The sequence below is a fragment of the Rosa chinensis genome, chromosome 6 (assembly GCF_002994745.2).
Source record: "Rosa chinensis cultivar Old Blush chromosome 6, RchiOBHm-V2, whole genome shotgun sequence".
Classification (NCBI taxonomy): Eukaryota; Viridiplantae; Streptophyta; class Magnoliopsida; order Rosales; family Rosaceae; genus Rosa; species Rosa chinensis.
The window spans coordinates 49,616,561-49,636,227 of NC_037093.1; the positions used below are offsets into that span (position 1 = coordinate 49,616,561).

Sequence of the window (19,667 nt, forward strand, 5' to 3'; positions counted from 1 at the left end):
TGGGTTTCCCATTGGATTATGCAAATATATAAATGTCAAAAGATGGGCCTTGGGCCTCTTGGGCTCAGTTTGATTAAATCTGGTTTTATTTTTTTGCATCAGTATTCAATTTTTGGATAAATGCAAACAATTGCAATGGATAAAATCAATCGACGCCAACCGCCGACATAACTGTTCGCGTTAACCTCTATATATGGACGACCCAAGGTCGTCAATCGATCATCGAAAATCCTCTTCTTCTTCTTCCTCCTAAATTGTTTCTGAGAGAAGCATAAAGTAAAATTTGCCAGGGTCAAGCTTGACCAGATAGTTGTATCCTCTAGATAGACGTCCAAAAACTACAGCACAAGTGGGGGCTAATTTTTGTCTTAGGTCACTGCGTTGCAGGCCTCTATCTGATCAAGTTAGTGAATTAAATTTCTGTACAAAACTATTTGGTCTCAATTTTGTTTATTAGTTGTTATATAGATATTTGTTTATATTCGTATAAATAATTATATTGTTCGTTACAAGCATATACTGATTGGATTTAACAATCTAAGACAGAAATTAAAGATGGATCAATCAGGATCTGTTGTGAAAAATCATATGGAGAAACCTGAGAAATTCAAGGGTTCAGATTTCAAACGCTGGCAACAGAAGATGTTGTTCTATTTGACAACTCTTCATGTGGTAGATGTTCTCACAACCGAGGCTCCAAAAGCTCTTCTCGAAGGAGATGGAGAGAATGTTCCAACTAATGCTCAAAAGGCCGAAAATCATTGGGCCATTGTTGCCTGGGCAAGCAATGAGTTTCTGTGCAGGAACTATATTCTCAATGCCTTAGACGATTCCTTGTATGACATCTACTCATCCTTCAAAACAGCAAGGGAATTGTGGGAGTCGTTGGACAACAAGTACAATAATCAAGTTGCCTGTTCAAAGAAGTTTGTCATTGGCAAGTTTCTGAACTACAAGATGGTCGATGCCAAGTCTGTTGTCAAGCAAGTGGAGGAACTCCAAGTCATTGTTCATGAGTTAGATGAAGAAGGTATGGGACTGAACTCAAATTTTCTCGTTGGTTCTGTTATTGAAAAGTTCCCTCCTTCATGGAAAGATTTCAAAGTTTATCTAAAACACCTAACTGAGGACATGAATTTTGAGCAATTGATTCTGAAACTTCGTGTTGAAGAGGACCGCCGAAAAAATGAAAGGGCTGGTGATACTTCTATGGAGCCAACTACTAATACGGTTGGAGGGAGTCTATCAAAGGCCAAGTTAATTTCAGAAAAACAAGGGTAAGAACGATGTTGCCAAATCAACTCTTGCTGCTGCTGCAAAGAAGCCACTCGCCCCACAAAAGAACAGGGCCTTCAAAAAGCCACAAACTGGAGGTTGTTGGGTGTGTGGCAAACCAGGGCATAGAGAAAAAGAGTGTCGCTTCACGAAAGATCAAGGAGGTGGAGGTTCTGGAAGTTCCAACAACCTAGCAAACCTTGCTGACGATCAATTCATTGTTGTGGTTTCTGAGGAAAATCTGGTGACTAATTCAACCGATTGGTGGATTGATACTGGTGCTACAAGGCACGTATGCTCTGCAAAGGAGATGTTCACTTCATACTAGCCAATCAAGGAAGGAGAACCTCTATTCATGGGGAATGCCACAACTGCCAAAGTTGAAGGAAAAGGGAAGGTGATTCTGAAATTCACTTCGGGAAAAGATCTTGTACTCATTAATGTACTTCATGTGCCTAAAATCTATAAGAACCTCGTGTCTGGTCCTGTTCTAAGCAACAAGGGATTCAAACTAGTGTTCGAATCTGATAAATTTATACTCACCAAAGGTGGGGTGTATGTGGGGAAGGGTTACCTTAGTGAAGGGCTCTTTAAACTAAATGTGGTACCTACTATGGATGCTATTATTAATAATAATAATGCAGGCACTAGCACTGCTTCTATATACATGATTGACTTCTCTTCTTTATGGCATTCTAGATTAGGCCATGTTAATTTTTGTTCTATACAAAGAATGGTAAATTTAGGCATGCTGCCAAAGTGTTCAATGAACAATATGACTAAGTATGAAATTTGTATTGAATCAAAATATGTAGGTCATTCTCATAAATCTGTAGAGAAATCCAATGAAGTACTTGGTCTAATTCATAGTGATCTGTGTGATTTTAAATCAACTCCAACTCGTGGAGGAAAGAACTATTACATTTCATTCATAGATGATTGTAGTAAGTATTGTTATGTTTACTTGATACATACCAAAGATGAGGCTTTAAATATGTTCAAAACATACAAAGCTGAAGCTGAGAATCAACTTGAGAAGAGGATAAAGATTCTAAGGTCTGATAGAGGTGGGGAATATGAATCCAAGGACTTTGAAAAATTTTGTTCTTCTCATGGCATTGTGCATCAAACTACAGCTCCATATACTCCACAACAAAATGGAGTTGCCGAACGAAAGAATAGAACTTTGAAGAATATGATAAATTCAATGTTAATTAGTTAGGGAGCACCACATAATCTGTGGGGTGAAGCCTTGCTTACTGCAAATATGATATTAAATAGGATTCCTCATAAACTAAGTGATCAATCTCCTTATGAACTATGGAAAGGATGATTGCCTACTTATAAAACAATGAAAGTGTAGGGTTGTCTTGCCAAAGTTCAAGTTTCCTTTCCAAAGAGAACTAAACTTGGACCAAAAACAATAGATTGCATATATATTGGCCCTGCCAATAATAGTGCTGCCTATAGATTCTTGGTTTACAAATCTGATGTTGCTGATATAAACATAAACACAGTCATAGAATCTACCGAAGAAGAATTCTTTGAGGATATTTTTCCTTACAAGGATAAGTCTAATCCAAGGAAAAGAATATATGGAGATATGTTGCCACAAATTGAGTTAAACAAAAGTACTGAAATTGGTGAATATAATACTTCTACTATTCAAGAAGAAATTCTAGAACCAAGGAAAAGTAAACGTGGAAAAATTGCCAAAGATTTTGGACCTGAATTCATGACCTTTAATCTTGAAGGAGAACCTCAAACATATAAGGCTGTCATGGAATCATCGGAAGCACCTTATTGGAAAGAGGCTATTCAAAGTGAAGTGGAATCCATTTTACAAAATAATACTTGGACATTGGTTGATTTACCTTCGGGACATAAACCAATAGGCCATAAATGGATTTTCAAAAGAAAGTTAAGACTTGATGGTACCATAGAAAAATACAAAGCTCGTACAGTAGCTAAAGGGTATAGTAAAAAAGAAGGTGTAGATTTTTTTGATACATATTCGCCAGTGACAAGAATTACGTCATACGAACATTAATTGCTATAGCGGCTATATACAATTTGGAAATACACCAAATTGATGTGAAAACCGCATTTATAAATGGCGAACTAGATGAAGAAATCTACATGGAACAACCCGAAGGGTTTATTGTTAAAGGTCAAGAAAATAAAGTTTGTAAATTGGTTAAGTTCCTTTACGGACTTAAACAAGCTCCAAAGCAATGACATGAGAAATTTCACAATACACTATTATCAAATGGATTCAAAATAAATGAATGTGACAAATGTGTCTATGTCAAAGAATGTAGAAACGCATTTGTCATTGTATGCTTATATGTAGACGACATGCTCATTATGGGAACAAGTAAGGATGTAATTAATCAAACAAATAAAATGTTGCATTCCTCCTTTGATATGAAAGATATGGGAATAGCGGATGTGATTCTTGGTATTAGAATTAAAAGGAATTCGGATGGTTACATGCTTACTCAATCTCATTATATAGAAAAGGTTCTTAGAAAATTTGGACACTATGATGATAGGCCGGTTGTTACTCCATTTGATCCCTCTAGTCATCTTAAGAAAAATCAAGGTGATAGTGTGTCTCAATTGGACTATACTCAAGTTCTTGGAAGCTTAAGGTACATAATGAATTGTACAAGACCGGATTTGGCATATAATCTAAGTCGACTTAGTAGGTACTCAAGCAATCCTGGAAAAGAACATTGGATTGCCTTAGTAAGAGTATTACGATATCTAAAGCATACAATAGACTATGGGTTGCATTATACCAAATATCCTCCTGCGTATTAGAAGGGTATTGTGATGCAAATTGGATTTCCAATAATTCAGAAAGTAAGTCCACAAGTGGGTATCTATTTACACTTGGAGGTGCAGCCGTATCTTGAAAATCATCAAAACAAACTGTGAATACACGTTCAACTATGGAAGCAGAATTTGTAGCCTTAGACAAAGCCGCCGAAGAAGCGGAATGGCTTAAAAATTTCCTAGAAAGTCTTCCATTGTGGCCAAAGCCTGTCACGGCCATTTGTATACATTGTGATAGTATGACTGCTCTTACCAGAACAAAGAACCAAATCTACAATGGCAAATCGAGGCATATAAGGCGACGTCACAAGACAATACGAGACTTGCTCAAAAATGGAATTATTTCCATTGACTATGTAAAATCAAAGGGAAATATAGCGGATCCTTTGACTAAAGGCTTTAATAGAGAGCAAGTACAATTTACATCGAGGGGAATGGGCTTAAAGCCAATACAATGAGTCACTACTTGGTGGAAACCTAACCTAGCAACATTGGAGATCCCATGGTCTAGGTTCAATAGGCAAACTAGTTGGGGAAGACTCAAGATGCATAACACACACAAATATGCTCATTCCTAAGATGACACAAAGTGTGTTTTTCGTTGACGATTAAGGGATGAATATTAATATATTCTTAATAATGCTAATAGCTTTTAAGTGGGATAGTACGGACTATTCTTAATTAGCATTACTTATATGAGACTGATGTGGGCTCGCATCTATGAGAACCGACATGGTTAAGTTCTCTAAAAGTCTCATGAAGTAAGGAGTTGTTTTGGACCAAAATGAACACAAACGTAAGAATTTGAAATATGTCTAGATATGATATGTGTGATACTTATTGTCTTGGTTTACTGCACAACGTGACTAGTTCAACACTTGAGTTCACTACTTCACAAAGTAAATCCGATCCGTATTCACTACGAAATGTTCAAGTCTAAAAGACACATTTTCCGATGCATGTTCTATCTACGTTCTCCGAAATGACAATAAAGTTCTTTATTATCTTATTTTCTATTCAAATGTGGGGTATTGTTAGGGTTTGAATAGAAAATGTGGGGTTGGAACTTGTGGGACTAAAGAAGCAATTTTAAATGGCCTTTACAGGGAGCTTCCCATGTAAAGAAGTAAATGGATGACATGTATAGAGGTGGGCTTTGTAGGCCTTTCTAGTGGGTTTCCCATTGGATTATGCAAATATATAAATGTCAAAAGATGGGCCTTGGGCCTTGGGGCTCTTGGGCTCGGTTTGATTAAATCTGGTTTTATTTTTTGCATCAGTATTCAATTTTCAGATAAATGCAAATAGTTGCAACAGATAAAATCAATCGATGCCAACCGCCGACATAACTGTTCGCGTTAACCTCTATATATGGACGACCCAAGGTCGTCAATCGATCATCGAAAATCCTCTTCTTCTTCTTCATCCTAAATCGTTTCTGAGAGAAGCATAAAGTAAAATTCGCCAGGGTCAAGTTCCTGTGCAAGAACTTGACCAGATAGTTGTATCCTCTAGATAGACGTCTGAAAACTACAGCACAAGTGGGGGCTAATTTCTGTCTTAGGTCACTGCGTTGCAGGTCTCTATCTGATCAAGTTAGTGAATTAAATTTCTGTTCAAAACTATTTGATCTCAATTTTGTTTATTTGTTGTTATATAGATATTTGTTTATATTCGTATATATAATTATACTGTTCTTTACAAGCATATACTGATTGGATTTAACAAAAATAAATTCTTTTATTTAATAGATGATATATAGCTAAGTCAATAAACTTAAGGGGAGTGCTACGTATATACGCAAGACGCATATGAGAATTCTCAGACTCAGATCCTTATTTGACATGTGGCTCCTCACTTTCTTATGAAATATATATTTTTTTTTTTTTTTGAAATAATGGTAATTCCATTGATAATAGCGCATGCCAAGAAGGCCATTACATACCCATCCGCTGACACATAACAATGGCCAGGCAAGACTTTGTGGAGGAGCCACAGTGATACATAGGATAGACCAACTATATTTGAACTTATCGCTCGCATAACAGCGAGCCTATAAGCTATGAAAAAACATAGCAAATAGACAAGCTAAACAAAACACTCGTTAGGTTCCTAATACAAGGGAATGAATTGTAATTAGACAAAAAGCTAAAAACATAGATTTGGGCCAAGAGCCAAAACCCTAGCCCAAAATAGTAATGGACTAGAGCAGAAACCAGCCCAATATTTTGTGGCCCAATAGGGTAGTCCAGCAAGGAAATTGCACCAGGCCCATCAATTCAGTACGGTCCAGTCCACCTTTTCCTCCCCTCCCCTGACGTGCATCACCGTCCGGCCAAGTTCCTGTTGACACACATCACCTAGCCTGCGTCGTCTCGATCGCCCTGCCACGCTTCCCGAGCTACGCTGCCGTGACGTACCCCAGCACAAAAAAACAATCTGGATCCAGGCCTCGAATTTCCACCACCATCGATTAATATCCATGGCAACGCCGATCCAAGAACCCAACAACACAGATCGCCACCGAACAGTAACGCATGAACCCCGCCGTCGCCAACCTCCCAGCCGAAACCTTATGACAAAACCCGAGCAAATCCTCCGACTGAGTCCTATGGGCATTAGGTCTCTCGTCCGGCAGCAAACTCCATGACTGCGGCAAGGCCGGAGACCCACCCCCATGTCCGGGCGCCGCCGGACGAGAATGAGAATTCGAACCGCGTAGGCCTTAGGGTTTCCTGAGGTGAGAGAGAAACCTTAAATGTCTATACTTTCTTATGAAATATTTAGTGAGGAGCCACATGTCAAATAAGTATCTGAGTGCGTGTGTATGTAGCACTCCCCTAAACTTAATAGTGATGTAAGATTCATGTGGATTCAGTATCATTTGACCAAGTTATATACAACACCTGAGGATTAATGGATGAAGTTATAAGAGAGTGTGATGAGTTAAATACCCAAATACTACTGAGAGATATTATAGAGATTCGATCACACTACTAGATTGTCTTTTACTGGTGGAGCATTGATGTGATTCTCCTCCGTATAAATTAATGAGGTCATGTAACCTCTAATACACAACTAACACAAGTTTAAATCGTCTTGCCCCATAGAGAGCACTTGAACTTTACAGAGTTGACAGAAGCCCTTGTTTCCATTCCTAGCTGCTCCAGCCTCCAGGTATGACTCCAAGAACCCTAATTTATATCTCACTAAAATTAATACAAACACATGTCAAATGGTATCCTAAACTATTGTTAGTGATCTTGGTTGTTTAATATATATGTATCTATATTTTCAACAACGGTTCATTGTAATTTTCCTAAACAGTAAATGTGCACGTATATTCGCTGTATAGGTACACACATATCGTTGCTTACGTCTGTGGTGAGCGAACCCAAAACTACATCTGTGAATTGTGAGCTCTAGTAGTCTGCAGCATTTATTTTTGGATGAAGTACACAAATCACAAACGCCAACATACTTCTCCTTTTGTTCTCCTTTTCGGTTGAACTTTTCATTGGTCCATCTCTTGTGTTGACTTGACTGTTCCATTTTTCTTTGATAAGGTGGTTATTGTCAAAACAGTTGCAGAACTTGAAAAGTTGAAGGATAAGTAGTATCCCCTCTCTATGGATACAGATATATACTAATTGGTCACCATCAGACCAAACCCCTTATGTTTCAATTTGCACTGAAGAGGGCTAAAAATTATTATAAAATTAAATGCCAAGTGATATCATCCATGCCATCGCATTCCCTCCAACTTTCTTTTTCTATAAGTATCTACCTAGATAAAGTGGCCAGCTAAAAAGCCAAGCTCATTTGTGTTGGTTTCTAGACATAGATCTGGTTTCCTTTTCATTACAAAGACCTGGGTTTTGTTGCTAGCTAGCTAGCTAGCTTTTTAGCTTCTGCAATGTAGATCTTCATCTGTGACCTTGAAAAAGCCCGTCATAGTTTCAACAGAAGGGGTTCGTTTTGGAATGACGATGGCAGGGCGCGCGCGGTTTTCTCAGCATCTTCTGCTAGAGAGGACGATGAGGAAGCTCTTAAATGGGCAGCTCTGCATAGACTTCCTACCTTCACTCGTTTGAAAAAAGGGTTGCTCACTACTCCACAAGGCCATGCCAACGAAGTCGATGTGCATCACCTTGAGCTCCAAGAAAAGAAAGACTTGATCGAGAGGCTAGTGGGAGTTGCTGAGGAGGATCATGAGAAATTTTTGTTGAGGCTCAAGAGCCGAATCGATAGGTAATGTATAGTTCTGAGTTTAGATTTTGTTGAATTTTCTTTATTCTTGACAATAATGTGGAGTTGATGATTTCTTTTTTCTTGGTATGTGTATCTCAGAGTTGGAATTAGTCTTCCTACAATTGAAGTTACGTTCGAGCATCTGAAAATTGCGGCTGAAACTCATGTTGGAGGCAGGGCTCTGCCTTCTGTCTTCAATTGTTGTGTTAATGTATTGGAGGTACTAATAGACTACCACATTTCAAGTTTTGGGTAGCCATTGAAACAGCAAATAGATGCGGTGCATGCCTGACATTTAATTTCTGGCATTGACATGCACAGAATTGGTACAACTGTTCTAAAATAGGTGTCAACCCTATAATCGACACACAATTGTGTTTCATCATCGTCTGACACCAAGATATAAGGCGGAACTTTGCTCTTAGGACAACTGTCATCCACTGTTGTGTGATGCATTTTTTGTAGTAACGCATAATTTTACTACATAAGTAATTTTACTATAAGTTAGTACAATTTATTACAGGAAATCTGTTTTTATCATGTAACTACTGAATATATATAATCTCTTAATAATCTTAATAATGACTCAAATGTTAACAAGTTGAACATGTGGACCAATTATTCCATTACACCTTATTTTTCTTTAATATGATATTCTATCTTGTTTAACTATTAACGACAAAGGAGATATCTCATAATTTTTTGAACTTTTTAATAAAAGAACAAATATACAAATATAATGGGCCCCACCTTGCCCACCTAAATTGTCCGGCTCGAAAAAGCATGTAAAGCCCTAGGCAATATGGGCTACGATTTCTAAGAAAAAGCCCTACCCAGTGGGCCTAAGCCCCTAACAGATGAATGAATATGTTGTGGCCCTGCTCGGCCAGGCCCGATCCGATTGATTTTGGGCAGAACAGTATCTTGACGGTTTCGTCCCTGCATTCTCTTTGAGCTTTTACCAGGTTGCCCCCGAGACGGGTGATTTCAGCCTATTGCGTGGGGTGGTTACGGCTTGGCTCTGCGTGTTCATCTGGAGAAAAGCACCTACTTCTTTGATATGCATACAATGGGCAAGGCCAGCCGGCCCATAAACTCTTAGATTCCTTAAACTCCATGAGTCCATGTAGTATGGTGCCATATGTCATGTTGAGACGAGGAACAGGAAAGATGTTAGAGATGGAAGATGTCAACTGCTGAAGCAAAGAGGAATAAGGTAGTTCATTGTTTGCAAATCCCAATGGAACTGTGTGACAATTACAATCATAGTGAAACTTGCTAAGCATAATAAGCATTTATATGCAGAGAAGAAATCCGCAGTAGAGCACGAGGCTGATAAACTAGTCAAATATAACAAACGGAGCTTGCTTTCATAAATTGCCACCATCACCTTCTTCTTCATCGTCTTCCCTCCTTGCTGCTGCTTGATTAATTTTCTCTCTATTTTATCTACCGTCTAGTGATTTTTAGAATATTAATTATATAAATCGCGAGTTATAATCAGGACTGGAGGTTGCGAAGAAGATTGATTTGTCTTCTCTTTGTCCTAACACCGAAGTTCCCTGACCCGACCATCAAAACTACTACAAGCACGTTTCATAATGGTCCAGAAAATCAGAGACTCCCTCTAACTACGTTAGGATCACAGGCCAATAATTTGTCAGTTCTAAACGGAAAAACATGAACTTTATTTGAAACATTATTGAACAAATTATCTGTCTCACATAGATATATGCTAAATCCTAAAGAACGCAAAGAACCCTGTACTTGCTATAATATTTTAATACTAACAACAAGATCCGCGAATGATATCTTTTTTCTTCTTCCTACCAGCGGGAAAGGAGATACCATTGTCCGACTGTAGATTTAGTAACGAAGACTTTCCCTTGCACCAACTCCTTTTTGCAAGACATCGTTAGCCTCCTAATGGCGACGAAACTGGACAAATTTAGATATCACCTCCGATGGAATACGGACAGGGCGATAGTCCTGATCAAGCCACACTACTGTGGCTGTTGCTTCCAAGATTGGCTGTTTAGAAATCATGCCATGATTAGAAAGTTACTCGGCGCGTCAAAGGAATCAAAGGTGATTGTAAATAAGAGTAGAGAGTGATTATGGAAGACCTCCAGATTCGGCAGCTTGAAAATGAAGTGCTCAAAGTAGAGGCGAGTGGCTGAGGAATTAGTCATCCTGACCTTTATGACAAAATCGTCTCCACTCTATTTGCAAATCATGTAAAAGAAGCAAGAATGAGTTTTCACAATATCACAGTGCACACATACAAGCATGCATACTATAGTAGAACAATGGAGAAAAAAGAAGGTGAACATACATTGTGAGGTGACATACGTTTACTGAATTGCAATATTAACAGAAAATGACTTGAGAGATTCGAATGAAATACATACCTTTAGAGGTGCAATGAATTTCATAGACGATGTTGACAACGCAAATGCTTCACCGGTTTGGGCAACTGCGTCGGGATTTAGGCCAACCCTTTCAAAAAGTTCCTTAAGAGCTGATAAAAATGTTGAAGAACGAATGTCAATCTATAATCACATATGGGGTAAAGATATACAAAGATGTGATCTATTACTGCTGATCAATTTAAAGGCCATGTGTTACGCCATGGAGTCATTTCCCATGAGAAAATCAACACCCCTGATGCCTTGATTTAGGTTTGCCGATTTGGCCACCAAATTAAGCAAGCATGTAAGCAAAACTGTGCTGATATTAAAGAAAAGCCTTTCAAAATATAGAATTGTTAACTAGTTCTGATACGAATAAATATAGAGGTCTCACCGTGCTGGCAATAATTTGCATAGACAGCATTGTTAACTACGCTATACTGATCAAGCTCATAGTGTCGTACTTTAAGCTCAACATCATAAAAACCACTCATTCTGCAAGGTTCAGAAAGGTGAAAACTTTTATTATAACTTAGAAGTTAACATATAACATGCCTAGGCACATTACACAATTTTGATCAGACAATCAACAAAACTATGTCAGATAGAAGGTTAAACAAATGATATCTTTTAATCACCAAGACGCACGAATTAAGCAAATGCTAGATTCAACAATGTCCAATTCTTAAACGTAGATAATATGTTTAATTTAGTCACCAAAATGCACGAATTAAGATGAAAAGAAAGGTATAACAAACCCCACCAAGCAAAAATTATGACTTTAACAAGGTAGCAAGCACTTAAATCCAAATAACCGTACTTTTTAGTATAAATGAATTACGCACTTTGTCCATCATATATACATTTTCAGGATTTTTCACCGATTCATTGAGGGTTGTAGATATTTGATAAAATAATTTAGGGTTCATATCTAAAACTAATCAGCAATGGATGAAGTGGCTCAAATTCTTATAAACTCATAGGCAATGTCATTTTTTTTCCATTTGGGATCTATATATTCTCAACATGCTCCCGCACGTGTAGCGACTTTTCAAGCGATAAACGTGAACAACTTTGGGTGACATGGAGCCCGTGTGGCTGTAGGACATTCACATATGGGATAACTCACTCTGATACCATGATAAAGTAATATGCGCTTCACAAGAAATTTTTCTATGCTCCCGTCACACCATGTCAGTCGCGTGATGCCCAACCAAATTTTGACATGTGTCTTTTTTGTCAAATTAAAACTCCTTAACTTAACACCGTTAAGTTTTAGGAGGAAAGAGATTGATATGCAGCTTGTTATCTCTTTTTGACTCGCTATTCAAACTCATCAACTACAATAAACCCAGATTTAAACACCTTGTTTTTCTGTTTCAATGTTTTTCTTCTTCTTCTTCTTCGATCCCCTTAAGTTTATATCTCAAAAATTACCATCTTTTCGAGACAAATTTCCACTAAAATTCTTAAATTAGAAAACCTAATACCTTTTATGAATATTAAAAGCAATAGAAGAGAAAGATGATGTGATTGTGTAAGATTTAAAATTAAAGAAGTTTGCTTTCTTGATTATGAACAAGAGATAAAAACTTAAAGTTGAGGTTGAATCCGGGTTTGAGGAGCTGATCTGCAAATGAGATGAAGAAAGTGCAGAATCAATGATGATGAAGAAGAAAATGAGAGGCCAAGGTTATTTGGGTGTTCTAATATTTTATTATTTTGTTCATTTTCAAAAACATTTAACAGAGCTAAGTTCTTAAGACTAATTGTGTAAAAAAATACAAACACGTGATAAAATTTCGTTGGGGCGTCACACAAACTAACGTGGCATGATGGAAGTATAGAAAAATTTATTTGGGATTCACATCCAAAATCAATTGGCAATGGATAGAATGACCCAAACTCTTATAAACTCATAAGCAAAGTCTCATTTTTCTCATGTGGGATCTATATATTCTCAACAATATTAGTAACTTAAGCGATCTCCCTTATCGCATGCAACGGAACTGCTACCTATCCTGACAGTGGGGGGTGATCGGAAACCTATCCGTGTGGTTGGATACGATACCGATCGACGGGGGGAATGGAGTGAAGTAGAAATGACGCATGAGGAGGGAAAGGTCACGTGATTGTAGTCCGCAATTGAAAATGCCTGCAACGTCAACATCTCTGCTGGTTGGGAAAGCTACAGGGTGAGAGAGAAATGAGAGAAAAAGAGGTATTTTATTAAACTGAAATGAACGGGTATGAATAGTACAAGGCTGAGGATTAATATTTATACAACGAGCTGGACAAGCAGTTGAGTGACACGTGGCATACAGCTATACAGGCCACAATATAGGGCTAATAGCATAGTAACTAATTCGGTACTTAATTACTACAGAAAAATAGGGCTAATTAGGGCTAATTAACTAAGCTAATAAAGTAACAATTATCAGAAGCTTCAGTCCAAGGCCGCTCGATTTTCATAATTAGACCTTATCATGTTATTAACTGAGAGAGTGTGAACAATATCAGAGACGGACTGAGAATAGGACATCAAGCATTATGAACACACTAAACTGCTAATACTTTCCACATAAATTATATATATAAATACACACACACACACACATGTTTATAAATTAGAATCCTTCGGCCACATGCTACATTTTATGACTTGTATTTCTAAACCCTATTGTACCAAATGTTCTAGAAATTACTAGGCGTTAAGTTAGTGGTGGGGAGGCCTAGCACCTATGAGATTATCAGACCCTTGATTTAAACAATATGAATCAATACCTAGATAGGAAGTTATTTATAGTTATTTATGGAAATAATCATGAATCGGAGACAACTAGAATAATCATGTGTCCACTTATCATATTTAAAAGTAAAAAGACGGTTTTGGAAAAAAAGTCAATTATAAAATTACATGCATGCCACTCTCTCCAATAAAAGTTTAGGGTGCGGCTATTGTCAACTTACAATTTTCTTTGTGCACCCTCCTTGCTCATTACACCCATATTTTAATTTCAATTATTAAATTTATTTATCTAATCCATTTCTCTTTCTAGAAATATCCTTATAATATATATTCAATTAAAAAAGATTTTTTAAAAAAACTTAAATTTCTCATTTAATTTATACCAATAAAAAAAATATCTTATTAAGATTGCATCCATATTACGCCCCGTATCCAAATTTACCTGTTTACCAGTCATTTGAACGGTAAACGATAATTATCTTTACTTTTAGTGGGTCAAAAGGTTGACTTTTTGTTTCGTATACTTTTCGAGAAAACTACCTTCTAGAAAGTTGTAGAGTATGTTAAACCGAGTTCGTGGACAGGCGGCACGTTAAAATCGGAGTTGTAAGGAAGAAGTTATAAAGGTTAAAACTCAGTGGCAATTTTGTAAATTTTTAAAAAATTGGTTTAGTATATTTAGGTGTTTTCCGAAGGGGAAACTTGCTATTTGGGGGACTTCCATTCCTGGAAGTCAAAGAGAGAGAAACCAGAGAGAGAGAATCGGCGCCGAGCTTTCCGGCCACCTCTGTCAGTGAAATTGGTCCAATCTGGACTGCCTCAACTTCCTCTTCCTATCTGTGGTAGTGGTGCACGCTAAGTCTGGCGGTAGGAGGCGCAACGGGCAAAAACTCCAGCGACGTCAATTTCGCTTTTCCTGCCAAATCTCTGTTTTTCAACCACATCAGTCTGCGCCACCACCCACATCTTGAAGCTCTCTTCTTCATGGTGCAAACCCAACCAGTGGCTGGGCAACTCTAATTTTGCTGGAGGAAGGAGAATCGACAGCAAAAAAATCTAGGATTTTTTTTTAGGTTTCAAGGTAAATTCTGATCTATACACTTGAAATTGATCAATGTTGTAGTTGAGAAAGTTGTTGGGAATGTTGTAAGGATTGTTTTGATGAAATTTGGTGACCTAACTCAAGGTCAGAGTCGGCGGTGCGTGGGGGTGCATCCGGAGGTTTTTGGTGGTTTGCTTTGGTTTTTTAGATAGAGCGTAACAGTACGAAAATGTTGATATGAACTTTGTATCGCTTGGTTTATGTTTTGAAAATGATCAGAATATCTGAAAGTGTAGGGGAATATCAAACCGTTGGATCGACCCTAGCTTTCGATAGGTTGTTATAACTATTGAGTCAACGTAACATATGAAATTTGAGCTCGTTCTGAGATAATTTCTAGGTTTCGATGAATCATCATTTATAGGGATTCGATTTTATTATTGTCCATTAATTCTGATTATCAAAAAATAGTTAATTATAATATCAATTTATTCAGGATGACGTGTAAATCGAGTTCGAGGAAGAAATCGTTGGACGGCCTTCATAGCCGCAAATTTGTGAGTGGACATTTTTTTTTAAATTAGGATTAATTTTAGTTTACCCCCATAAGGTTTGGGGGTGTCATCATATCACCTCCTCTACTCTCAATTTTGAATTTTTATCCCCCGAGCTTTCAGATTTCAGTCAGCTGTGTCCAATCTCTCATGCTCCGTCCAAATTCGACGTTAAATCTAATAATAGGGCCACTTTAAGGGCTAAAATAGTCATTTCAAGAAAAAAACAAAACAAAAGAAAAAAAACCCTCACTCTTTCACTTTCGGGGGTTTCTCTCTCTTCTCCAAATCCCTTTCTCTCTCTCTCTGATCTGCAACTCCAAAAACCGAATTGAAACTCAACGAGATCGACTCCTCTGCCATCACGCCTCTCTAGGCAGTCAAGCTCCTCGCCCTCTGCAACTCCAAAAATCGAAATCGAAACCCAACAATCGGGTCCGCGGTCTTGGTGAAGATCAAGCTATCGAGGTCAAGACCCATATGGTTGTCGTTCGGGTCGGCGAAGTGGGTATCTTGCAGGGTATCGAATTCGATGGCGATAAATTTGTTTTGGGTCAATTGGGAGGAGTTGAAGAGACCCTGATAGCTGCCAGAGCTGCCGAGGGTTTGGTTGTTGGGGGAGAGGAAAAACGACATGCCATCGCCGGAGGAGGAGGGGTTAAGGTTGGAGAAAGAGAAGGTGAAGGTGAAGTGGGTGGAGAAGGAGGCGGTGATGTTGGAGTCGGGGTTGGAGAAGCCGGTGAGGTCGATGCAGTTTGAAGTATCAAGGATTGTCGACATCTACTGTAGAGTTACTTTAGAATTTTTCAGATATTGTGATGTTCTGGTGTTCAGTTTAGCGTAGGCATATATGGTTTCGGTGAATTGGAAGTTCTTTAGGGGAACTAGCCAGATAGGATTTAGAGTAATTGGAATTTGAAGAACTGTGTAGTGTGTGGTGTGTACATGGAGGAGTTTCAGATGAGGAATCAATTTAATTCAATTTTAAGAAGCGCAACTATGTTCTTTTAGCTTTCTCTTTGGAAAAGGATTGGAATATTACTTTATATTCTTATGTTGATAATAAAGAAACAAAATGTACCTCATCCTTGTGCACTAGTAGGAAAATTGCAACAAAATGTACCTTATCCCTGTGGAGAGGCCTTCTTAGAGCAGGGAAAAGTCTTTACAAACTCCGACACTCAAATAAATGATCTTAGGATAAACCTTGCGCATACATGATCTCAATAGAAAGAGTTTTAGGAAAATCTTGAGAAGAGTAGAGCTCAAAAGGAAGAGCTTTGGAAAAAGATTCTGCATAGCGAGGCTCAGAACAAGGAGCTTAAGAAAACTAAACCTCAAAGGAAAGCACTTAATGAAGTGCTTTAGAAGATTGAAACTCAAAACAATACTTTGGAATTGTAATTGTTCTCACTCAAAATTCAGTTAAAGTATCTTTTGTTTTCAGTGCAGAATTGCGCCTTACTTTGGATTTTACTAGGTGTTTTTTACTATTGCTATGAGTCTATTTACTTGGTGTTCATACTATTAGAATGAGAATTTTACACTTTTACTGTTAGAATTGAAATTGTTAGAAAAATGTTTCCTTTCTCAGAAGATAGAGAAATCAATTGCAGACGGAGTCTATATTGTTCTTCTCTGTGTTCAAGTATATTTTTGTTCATGGGAATTCTATCGGTTGGCTAAAGTTATACTGCGAGCATTAGCTTTGAATCATAAATTTAATTTCAATTTTGTTTACTGCTCTTTACATTTAGAAAGGGTGTATGGTAGAAAGGCCAGGTTTAGAAATGTGGTAGTTGTTCACTCTTCAGGATTCATTTAAGCTTGCCAATATGTTTGAAAAAATTTATTTTTTGCTGCTTCCTTTTGGTATCTCTGAAGTCATTGCCTTTGTTTTGTGCTTGCTCAGTTCTTCTGAGCTCAAATTTTTCCTTTAATATTGTTTTAATTGCACCTTTCGTTGTCCATTAAGCTTCCGGATGATTCATTAAGTCTTCAATCTAATCTTCTATATTTAGCTGCATCAAAGTATTGCTTTCTCTCTGAAAACAATTTCATAATATGATGTTTGTCTGGTGACTCTTTTTGTGTAATATCCATACACCTCCTTTCACCAATAGAGAAATTTCATTAACGAAAGGAACTGTAGCGCATCGGCCAACTTAAATATCCTTTTATCTTGCTTTATGTATATTTGATAATGGCACTTTATGTCATGTTTTTGCACCCTATTTGAAATATGATGCATCTCAAGAGCTGGCCATAATGGTTTAACATAATTTGCATTTTTAATGTTAATATGTTTTCTGCAGGTAAGATTTGTTTTAATTGAGGTAAGAAAGGGAATCTAGAAGACATTTACTTTAGTTCTTGATTCTGCTCATGGCCTCTGTAAGTGTGACTCCTTTATCTGGGTTAAGATACGGCAGTGGAATTACAGTTGCTGTCAATAGTTTTCCTAGTGAGACATTTACATTGATTGTTTTTCAGGGACCATTAGCATTACAACAGCAGACATTTTGTACATCAGTTGATCAGTGTACATAAAAGCTTTTTGGCTATTCTTTGTTTTCTCATTCCGTTTTTTTTGGAAACAATCCACCAATTATTACTACGACTACAAGACCCGCAGCATCGCGCGGGCCTTTCTAGCTAGTATATATAGAAGCCAACCCTATTCCCAAGGGAGATATCACGACTCTCTTCCTCTTACCAACAACGCCGCACACCAAAGGAGGGCAGCCTTTAGGCTGCTCTCATCCCATCTCTTCCCCTCTATTTTCTACATTTTCTTTAGTTTTACTTTAGGAATTTAAAGGACTCACTCAAGCTTCAAGGAGACATCATCAAGAGCACCACACCTCCATTTTGGGTAGTTGGGTGAAGAAATTGTTTGGTTCATACTAGCATATAGCTAAGAGTGACCAAGTCAACTCTCCACTTTCTTTCTTATCATCTCTTTCATATTTTTCTATACTTTTGATGATGTGTTTATATATGGGTAGTAAGTAGTTTCTTTGGGAGACTAGGGATTGAACCCTAGCATGAATTTGATGTAAAAATATGTTTTGATTTAATGGTTTTCAATTTCGTGTTTGGCATTTGTTCTATTCTATTATATTTGGCTTAGATGCATGCTTAGGAGCTTGATTAACTCTTGAATGTGTAGATGAGTATGTCTAGAAGAAATTAGGGAGTGTAATCACCTTCCTAATTTATGGCTAGGACACTTGTTTAGAACATGGTTAGTTACAATACTAATTTCGATTGCCGTATTGGCTAGCTTGGGAACCTTGATTCTAGGACTCTTGGCCTTTTGGTGCAACTAGAGGCCCTAACAAGGCTCTAAATTATAACAATTGAGTTTCTACGGCCCTTGATCCGGAGTAGGAATACTCTTTAAGGAATATAATGACCCATGAGCCTTGAAAAGCCTTGGGTACGGTTCTTGATGCCATTATGAATTAAATGACCATTATCGGAACATACTCGTGCATTGAATCTGGTTAGGAGGATACCCTAGTGACCTAATTTCGATTTCTTACTTTTCTTTTTTATTATTTAATTTAGTTGTTAGCTAAAGCTTTCATTTAAATTCTTGTAATTTAGTTATTAGAAAATTACAAACACAATTTTGAATGACAATTTCTCACTCATTTGTACATATCCACCACTAGGCTCTTAGTTTTGATTAGGCTTTGGTGAAAATCAAAGCCGAGCATTGCTAAGGCTTGGTGCCTTAGAGTAGCATTTTTATTTTATTTACTTTATTTTTCTTTTGTTTGCTTAGTGACTTTAGTTCCAACCACCCAATGATTGTGGGTTAGCCACTAATCCCCATGGTACGATAATTTTGGATATAATACTTCCTTATCTTGACAAGGATACGTACACTTGCGTAAATGTGTATCAAGTCAGGGGTCAATAAACCTCCAAAAAATATTTATTGTCCCCTAATAAAACATTTATTGCAAATTAGGGTCTAAATATTTATTGCCCGCACTAAAGTAGCTTAGATTGTTGGGGCGTCAATTCTTATTAATTGGTGCATGCTTGAATACATAAAATTGGTGAATACTTCTACTATTATTCGAGATATTTTCTCATTATCTATTATAAATTAGGGTCTAGACATTATATATCTCCTTTTGTAGTCAACAATTTCATTAATCAAGACTTTTAACCATGATTTAAATATAGTTATATGATTACTATTATCTCACTTTGTGAGATCAAGCGGGAACAAAGTTTACAATGACGCATATTTAGGGCCTAACCTCAGATTGCATACGTCCTCTTTTACGGTGACTTTTTTGTTTGGGTATGGATTTGGACATCTCCGCACCTTTTGGCTATTTGAGATTTGTGACACCTCATGTATGGACTGAAGATTTGGGTGAAGAGATTTTACTTCTCCTGGGACCCTGGGAGGGGGGAATGTAGTTTTGTTTACGACTGCTCAAAATAAAATGTTTTTTTTTTTTTGACAAGATTAAATGCATTAAAACATGAAGAACAAAATACAGAGCAAAAGTCCTGCC

At 37.4% G+C, this 19,667-nt stretch overlaps 1 protein-coding gene and 1 pseudogene across 1 annotated transcript; one reads left to right on the forward strand and one right to left on the reverse strand.

The window, feature by feature from the left end:
* The first annotated feature begins 555 nt into the window (after positions 1-555).
* Positions 556-1,281, forward strand: LOC112171495. The gene has a single exon (XM_024308675.1). The coding sequence runs from the start codon at positions 556-558 to the stop codon at positions 1,279-1,281; it is 726 nt and encodes a 241-aa protein (XP_024164443.1).
* Positions 1,282-10,233: 8,952 nt separating this feature from the next.
* Positions 10,234-11,272, reverse strand: LOC112171496 (annotated as a pseudogene).
* Positions 11,273-19,667: the final 8,395 nt, after the last annotated feature.

What these genes read in the sequence shown, in the direction of transcription:
- LOC112171495 (XM_024308675.1), top strand. Translation starts at nt 556, where the DNA reads ATGGATCAATCAGGATCTGTTGTGAAAAATCATATGGAGAAACCTGAG.